Source organism: Bidens hawaiensis, unplaced genomic scaffold (genome assembly GCF_021521415.1).
Source record: "Bidens hawaiensis isolate Kalapana, Puna unplaced genomic scaffold, B.hawaiensis_p1.1 tig00076765_1, whole genome shotgun sequence".
Classification (NCBI taxonomy): Eukaryota; Viridiplantae; Streptophyta; class Magnoliopsida; order Asterales; family Asteraceae; genus Bidens; species Bidens hawaiensis.
The window spans coordinates 1-8,932 of NW_027503238.1; the positions used below are offsets into that span (position 1 = coordinate 1).

The 8,932-nt window shown below is 36.1% G+C and overlaps 1 protein-coding gene across 1 annotated transcript; it reads left to right on the top strand.

Annotated features, from left to right (window-relative positions):
- The first annotated feature begins 918 nt into the window (after positions 1 to 918).
- Positions 919 to 6,498, top strand: LOC143606721 (uncharacterized). The gene is made up of 3 exons (XM_077082395.1): positions 919 to 1,353; positions 2,751 to 2,936; positions 6,127 to 6,498. Exons 1-3 carry the CDS (start codon positions 919 to 921, stop codon positions 6,415 to 6,417), a joined length of 912 nt encoding a protein of 303 aa, XP_076938510.1. The 3' UTR covers positions 6,418 to 6,498.
- The last annotated feature ends 2,434 nt before the right edge of the window (positions 6,499 to 8,932 follow it).

An 8,932-nucleotide genomic window follows, 5' to 3' on the forward strand; every position in this document is an offset into this window, starting at 1 on the left:
GAAAAAGATCGTATTCGGAAGGAATTGACGAAAAAAAATAAAAAACGCTATTTTTATGTATTTTTTAGAGGTTGTTGCATTTTAAATTTATGTTTTTATTTTCCTTTTTATTTATGTTTTAATGAAATGTTTTAATTGAGTATTATTAATATTTATTTAGGATATAGTATTAAAAAAAACTCAACCAAGCCCCGGCTCACCTGGACCATTACACCCTTTGAGGCTTGGTCTGGGGTCTTGGTTGGCATGCCTAGTCAGCGCCACGTGTCATGAAGATGTTGGTTCACTTGAGGCTCAACCAAACCCCATTACCCTTAGCCTAATGGATTGGCATAAAATGATAGAAATTCTACGTGAATCTACCTATATGATTAAAGCAAGGTTATTTCACATGTCATTTAATTAAAGTAGCAAACTAGGATACCAATTAATATTATTACCTTTTATATAATTACTAACAAAGTTATAAATGTAACTTTAAATGCTGTATCTAATAAGGTTTTTAGATACTTATGAATAATAAAATTTTATTTATCATTATTTATATCTTATTAATCCAAAAATTATGCTATTATATATATTATTAAACTTATTTATTTTATAAGTTTTTGTATATTTTTAACCACCTGTGTATTAAACATGTTATAACTTAGTTTATTAATAAATCTTTGGATTGAAATAGAATTTTAAGTCTATCCATACCTTTGCTAGATTATTAAACTTAAATCGATGGATGTTTGTCTAGGAACCCAAACCTAGGTGCTTATAAAAAGTAGAAACACAAAACAAACACCCCATTTTCCTCCATAAAAACATTGGCATTCAACCGCGTCTCGTACTTTTGAAACCCAACCCCTTCCTTCCTATCAATATTTTCAAACCCAACCCATACCCGGCTGATTATCATCAACAATAACAATGCATGTGAAATCAGACTCCGACTTAACCAGCGTGGAAGCGCTCACACCCCCACTCTACTACGTCCAGAGCCCCTCCAACCACGATGCCAACGACAAGATGTCCTACGCCTCCAGCCCCTTCGCCTCTCCAACTCACCCCGCACACTACCACTCCTCTCCCATCCACCATTCCCGCGAGTCCTCCAACTCCCGCACGTTCTCCGCCTCCATCAAAAACGCAGTCGTTCGGGCCAACCATCATGCTGCTCTGTCTCCATGGAAGAGGCTTGAGTACGGTACTGACATGGAGGAGGATGATGTTGCTGGCGACGGTCGGATTCCGTTGAGGGTTTATGTCGTGTGGTTTGTGGCGTCGTTTGTTTTCTTGTTTACGGTTTTCTCCTTCATTTTGTGGGCTGCTAGTGTTCCTTACAAACCCAAGGTTTATGTTAAGGTCAGAATTTTTTATATATCTGTCTCTTGAAAACCTTTCTTTTTATTAATTAATTTGCCAGTTTTTTTTAATGTTTTAATAGCAATTAACTTAGTAGGTTTGGTTCGGGTTGGTTTTGGGCTAAGACTGAACTAGAACCAAACCTGAAACTTCAGTTTTTGGATTTTTGAAAGTATTCCATTTTGGCTTTGTCATTTGAACTTGAAAAAAAGAAAGAAATAATTGGACAAAATTAATGAATTAGGCCTAAATTATTTTGTTAAATAATAGTTAATTAAATTAATTATTATATATTTGGGCTAAAATATATTAGTTATATATTTATTAAACTTTTATCAATTGCTTAGAATAAAAAATGAAAATCTAGAAATAAGTTTTAGTTTTTTGGGGTTTTGTTCATACAAAACCAAACCGAACCTACACCTAACCTTAAGTTCGTTTTATTTCAAACACATAAAATCATGCTGTTGGTTTTTATTTCGGTTAATATTTTTCAGTTTCGGCAGGTGTTTTCGGTTTAACGCGCATCCCTACTAAATTTTTTGATTTAAAATGAGTTACCAAGTTATGTGACTCTGGGTTAAAGTAACCCGGGATTTTAAATAAAAGATACTCGGATAATACTGAGTCAACTCAGTGTTTTAACTATGTAATTCGTGATGATTTACTTTCTGTCAAGTGTCAACAGTTGCAGCTTTAATCAGAATTTAAAATTGAAAACAAAATTAATGGTAAGGCTGATGGGTGTGGGGGGCGCGAGAGGGGGGCGCGAGTGGGGACGCCAGCCAATAATATTGTGACGTGTGGCAGAGAGAGAAACTTGATAAGATGGGTGTTGGAGCCCCCGCTCGCGCCCCTGGCCCTGGTGTGGAGGGGCGCGAGAGGGGGCGCGAGCGGTTTTTTTGTTTTATTTTTTTATAAATGTATTAAAAAAACGTATTATTAAAAAACCCCATAAGTATTAATTAATTAATTAATTAACTAACTGGGTTTACTTAAAATTGAACCTGAAACAGTAGAATCCTAACCACCAAAACCAGCTTCACATATTAGATCCAAAACCTTTAAAAGATATTATTATCAATTATTACAAACCCTAGATAGATATAGAAACTGAAGCAGTAAAGAATACATACTTGTCATGAGTTGAAGTTGTAATCAGTATGTACAAGATTCATTATCCAACGGCTCTATTCTTCATCCCAACGGCTCTTCACGCATTCCCAATACCCCTTTACGCCTCTGCCCTCCCGCTAGCGGCCTTGCGCCTGCTTTGAAAGCCGTGCTCGCGCCCCTCTCGCGCCTCGGTGGTGTGGTGGGGCGCGAGCGGATGGGCTCACGCGCCCCCTCTCGCGCTCCACACCCCTCAGCCTAATGGCTCTTTACCTTTTGTACAGAGCATGATGTTTGACAACTTTAATGTCCAATCGGGGATGGATGCAACAGGTGTACCAACGGATATGTTGACTTTGAATACTACAGTCAAAATATTTTACCGGAATCCGGCTACATTTTTTGGTGTTCATGTCACCGTTACCCCTATCCAAATTTATTACTATCAACTCAAGCTTGCTTCCGGTCACGTAAGTTTTTGCATTCTTGTTACGTATATCTTTCTTTTTTGCTATGTCAATTTGACAGGTTTGTATAATGCATATATGATGTGTGTGTTGGCACTTGGAAGGATTAAGTTTTTATATGTTGTACACAATATAATCTATAATTGCTGTTTAATAGCAGAAATGGTTAAGTTTACGTGCACACGCCGACTGACCCGTGATTTCTTTTCGGGGGATGATCATGTTTTTAGGGTATAAATAACATTTTTTTGAAGGGCAGTTGCCCCTACATTAAGCTAGTAATTAGCGAAGTGCACCCAATTATTGGATAAATTTATAAATAGTATGCTATACAATTATGCATAGTTTCACATTAAAAGAAATAAAGAATACTTGTGTTTTAATATATTGTACTTTAGTAGTTACGACAAATGGAACTTGTGCCTTTTTCTCCAACATTAGAATCTTGATTGCATGCATTGTGCACTTGTAAGCTGTGCAGCTTTGGTTTGTACATATTTTCTATGTGCTTTGATGACTCCAAATAAGTTACTTTTACCTTGAAATAGAATGCTGATTCATAAATACTTAAAAAATTTTGCTTTTTCGAGTACACGTTCTTCCATCGTGTGTTCTTCATGACTTTGGCCTACTAACTTTAAGCTTTTATGCGAAACGAGGTATGGGAAGCAAACATTAAAAAAACAAAATTATGTTTGAAAGTATATAATATTAGTTGTTTGATAAAAAGGACAAGAAAGCGTTCGTTTCAATCGCCTCTAGTCTAGTGTAATGGAGTAATGGGCACCCTGTGGTCAACATTGTTGGATTTAGTAAGAGTAAGAATATATGCTTTGGGATGTGTAGTACCCACTAATTACGGACTCAACATTACAATTTTAAGTCCATACGTACTGGGCAACAAAATGGTGGAATTTGGGCGATTTTGGGTGAGAACACAGCGCTCCCTACGCGACAAAGGATCGATTTTTCTTTTTTTTGGGGTGGGGGACATACATTTGTCGCATGTTTGTGTTTATGGAGATGCTGACGCAACGATCACTACACATAACCCAAGGCATTAACAAAAATTTAGGGGCTTATTGAACAAAAAATTTCTATCAATATTTTTGTTCAATATTTTTGGTGTAGAGAGATTTTTGTACGTCTCGCTAGGTCTTACCAAAAGTTTTCTACCGAATCGCTAACTATGATTTTGAAAAAAGCAAACGAACCACCTGGTTGTTGGGTCGGTTGAAACAACCACCTGCTTTACTGTGTGATGGTTTAGATTCTAAAGTAAGAAAATTATATTTACCTTAGACCAAGAAAAGTATATTTTCTTTCTTCAAAAGCAGAAGTTTGTATTAAATTTTGAAATTGTATAAGATTTCTTATGAATATAACATATATACTTAACTTCGTATTCTTTTTTTAACCGAAGTATGAACATAAATAAAATGAGTCAATTACAATAGAGAGGATGGTAAACGGGCAACAAGCTGCGTTGCCACCACTTTTTAAATAGTTTCCCAACTTGTTTTGGCTTGGATGGTTCCAATAGGTCTCGATGGTATGAACTTCTAGAATAAACTGTACTTTTGAATTTTTATCCATGCCAATCGAGTTTTGTTAAGCATACACACTGATTAACTTTTCATACAGTAATATTCTTCTATTTTAGCCAAAGATAAATTATAAAAATATCTTTAAAAGTTAGCCTGCTACACACTGATTAACTTTTCATACAGTAATATTCTTCTATTTTAGCCAAAGATAAATTATAAAAATATCTTTAAAAGTTAGCCTGCTACACACTGATTAACTTTTCATACAGTAATATTCTTCTATTTTAGCCAAAGATAAATTATAAAAATATCTTTAAAAGTTAGCCTGCTACGATTCTTGATTGGGTTGGTAAATGATAGCCGAGTTAAGTGTGATACAAAAGGGACGTATGGGTTTGAATCAGGCATATGGGAATTAAGCGGGAACCAATTCAATTCCCACAAAATAAAACATCACTAGTGTAGTAATTTAGAATAGTGTTTAGATGGGTTAGAGTATTCTCAATCTGTTCTCTAGTTCTCTAAAATTTTGTGATGGAGATTTGCAAATTATATGGTATGGTTATGAGTGTATTCCCAGCCTGTTCCCTACCCTATATCCATATATATTATATAATTACACTAAAAAACACTGTATTTTTTCTCTTCTGTTTAATTAAATAATATATTTTATACTTTAATTTATCATCATATTTTCTCTTTCTCTTTCACTCACAATTACTTTATGAAAATATTAAAAAATTATACAGTTGTTACAGTAAAACCTCAAATTTAACTTTCTCATATAAATTTTCTCTCTCCTCTATTCACAACTACTTATAACCATATCATATAATTTACAAATTTCCCTTACATAATTTTAGGCAACGGATTGAGAATGCTCTGAGTGGTTGTGAGTAGAGGATAGAGAAAATTTATATGGGAAACTTAACTGTGAGGTTTTACTGTAATACTGTATAATTTTTTAATATTTTCATAAAGTAGTTGTGAGTGAAAGAGAGTGAAAATATGATGATAAATATATAAAAAATATTACCTAACTAAACAAGAAAGAGAAAATATAGTGATTTTTAATACAATTGTATGATATATATGAATATAGGATAAGGAACAGACTAGGAATGCTTCGGGCATATCCAGTTTCTATTGGGTATGGAAGGAATCTCATATTCAGAGCAATGATGCTATTGCAACATGTACGTTATGCTATGAAACATGTATATCACTCTGTCCCTTATGGGCCCCATCTTGAAAGTGAAATGTGAAACCCCACTGTCATACTTTATCACGTGAATTCTTTGAAAGGGTAATTTGGTAATTTACCATGAGATACTTATTTCATTCTTGGTATTTCTATATTTGAACTTTCACAAGAAAGTATCATATATTAAATGTCGGATATGATATTCGTACATGCTCTGGTTATTCACACACCCTACATACGATCGTATAGAGGTTATACGATTGTATGAAACCCCATATTAAAGAGGGTGTGGATAGGTCAAAGGTGTATGAACAACCATAGCCTTAAATGTTTTGACATCTTTTCCCACTCTGTGTGCTACACTAGAATACAGTTTTAACTACTAAAAGTCAAAATTAATCAATGTTTAACTGTTTAAGGTTTTGACCTTGACTTGGAACAGGTGAAGAAGTTCTATCAAACAAGAAAAAGCCAAAGGGTGATTGTAGCACAAGTTTTAGGGTACCAAATGCCGCTATATGGCGGGGTGTCACCTTTCAATGCCGCCATAGGCCACCCGAAGAATGTAATCGTTCCGGTTAATTTGACATTTGTTATGAGGTCGAGAGCGTACATTCTAGGGAGGCTGGTGAAGCCAAAGTTCTACAAAAATGTTTTGTGTCAAGTGACGTTGCGAGGTAGCCAAGTTGGCAAACATGTGAACTTGACCGATTCTTGCACCTATCTAGATTAAATTGTGGAAATATTTGTATCTTTTGTCTTCTAGGTAGGTAACACTGGTACATAATTGAATTGTCAAGTCATATGGACCAGTAATATTGGTAACATGCCACTAGCTTTATTTTCTCAAGGGTCTCTTTTACAAGCAAATTCGAGTTTAATCCGTTTAATGTTCTTATTGTCGTTTTTAGTTTTTATCTTTCTTTTTTGATATATTTACGATATTATCTTGTGAAGTTTGAATCACAAGGATAGTTAATTAAAGTACCAACAAAGGCTAAAAAAACTAAGGATTTTTCACTTGGACACAATGAATTATATGTTTAGGTCATCATTAACGGTGGTTACCACAACGTTGGTTACAGTGGTAGTGGCGGTGATAGCGCTGGTGGTGGGCGGTGGAGGTGGTGGTTGTGATGGCGGTCAGGTGATGGTGGTGGCGATGGTAATGGCGGTGGTTGTTTTTAGGTGGTGGTGGTGATGAGAAAGTAGGGTGAATGATGAATTGAATGAAAAAAAAGAAGGGGGGGGGGATGGTTTTGATGGAATAAGATTCTAATGTATAATGGATGATTATATTTCATTGAGCAACCAAACATCACTTTTTTCATTCCCACGCAATGAATCATTTCATTCCTCCCGTTATTTCTGCATATCAAATGCTACCTTAAAGTGATATATAAGTAAGGATGCTAATAGGTTTGAATCATCCTCACGGGAGCACCATGAGCAATACTTGGATTTTTTTTTCTTTTTTTTTAACAATTGCACTGATGCGTCATAGACTCGATCACGGATGTTCGGCTGCTATTGTCATGGAAAAATGAAGTTTTTGTTGTATGCGGGAGGCATTTGACATATAAGAGTTGGTTTAGATCGTGTGCTAATTTGCTCTTCTTAAAAAAACATACTAATGCAATTAAACTTTGTTTATTACAACATTAAACATGCATTTATCCTTTATATGTGAGAATAAAGTTAATAATACACAAGGTTCATTTTGTGATGCAAAAAAAAAAAAAAAGGAAAGAGAAAAGAAGAAAGCCTCGCACTAGAATTATATGAGGACTACGAGCATATCAAAATTTCTTGAAACTATGGGCAACTCATATCTTTTAGACACAATAGAGGAGTATATTTTAATCGTTTCATTCATTACTTTTTGATGACGTTGGTATCCCTACCCACTTATAAAGTGAAGCTCACAAAATGCCAGCCAACATAAAGACTTATGACGGAACAGAAGATCCCGAAAATCACCTTCAGATCTTCACAGGAGCAACTACTGTTGAAAGGTGGAATAGCGCAGAATGTTGTCACATGTTCATGCAAACCCTAATAGGACCTTCCAGGCTTTGGTTTAATTTTCTTCCATCAAGAAGCATAGCTTCCTTCGATGATCTATACCAAAACTTTCTAACCAACTTTACCCAAAAAGGAGGTGCACCAAGGACGCTGCGGTCCTACACTATATGGAAAGATACAAGAAAGAGTGCTTGAACTACAGTGGTGCTTCAGAAAAGATGCGCATTTCAGGTTACATGAATGCTATCAAAGTAAAGAAGCTTGTGAGAAGGTTCCATGAGAACATTCCCAAACCATGAAGGAAGCCTTCGAAAGAACAGAAGCTTACCTTCGAGGGGAGGAAGCTTTGGATAACCAAGAAACGAGAAAATGTGACCCTAGGAGCTGGAGAAATCACTCCTCAGAAGGGAAGAAGCCTCGGTTTCAGTCCTTTGTCGAGAAACATCCACAAAAGTACTACGAGCATAGAAGGTTAGATGATAGAAGCCGCCCTTCTCACTAACAAAGACCTTAAGAAAAGGATAAATTGATCTTCTCGGTTCTAACCAAAATTCCACAAGAGATATTAACAACAGAGGTAGTTAAACATAATTTCCGTCCTCCTCGCCCGTTATCTAAGCCGGCAAGCAAATGTGATGCATGCAAGTTTTGTGCCTTCCACAATGACATTGGCCATCACACCAATGACTGCTACTAGCTGAAGAAGCGTATTGAAGACGCTGTCCAGAGCGGTGAGCTAACTCACCTACTTAAAGATCCAAAAGAAAGTAAAGGGAGTGGAAAGAAGGTATTTGGAGTAAACATGGTTTAGGTCTTTAACAAGAGGGAACAAACACTTGCCTGGAACCAACAAAGCACATGCTTCCCTCCAACTGACCCTCACCACAAAGTCATAACTCCAGTCATAGTGGAAGCTGAGCTAAGTGGCTTCCCCATAGATGGAACTTACATGGATTGTGGTGCAGCAACAAAGGTGATGTATGAAAGATGTTTCCTTCAACTCCCTTAAGAAATCAAGAAACAGCTCCGACACACTAAGAACTCTCTTAAAAGCTTTACTGGAGAAAAGGTTATTCAACCGGGGAAGCTCACTTTAGAATGTTTGGTTTAGAGATGGAGACCTTTCTCGAGTTGAGAAGCTTACCTTCACAGTGGTTAGGTACCCTTCTAATTATAACATACTCATCGGTAGAACTGGAATGCCATTTTCGATGCAATAGCTT

What these genes read in the sequence shown, in the direction of transcription:
- LOC143606721 (XM_077082395.1), top strand. Translation starts at nt 919, where the DNA reads ATGCATGTGAAATCAGACTCCGACTTAACCAGCGTGGAAGCGCTCACA. An exon ending in AACCCAAGGTTTATGTTAAG is followed by an intron (nt 1,354 to 2,750) that starts GTCAGAATTTTT and finishes CCTTTTGTACAG; the next exon opens with AGCATGATGTTTGACAACTT. An exon ending in TCAAGCTTGCTTCCGGTCAC is followed by an intron (nt 2,937 to 6,126) that starts GTAAGTTTTTGC and finishes GACTTGGAACAG; the next exon opens with GTGAAGAAGTTCTATCAAAC.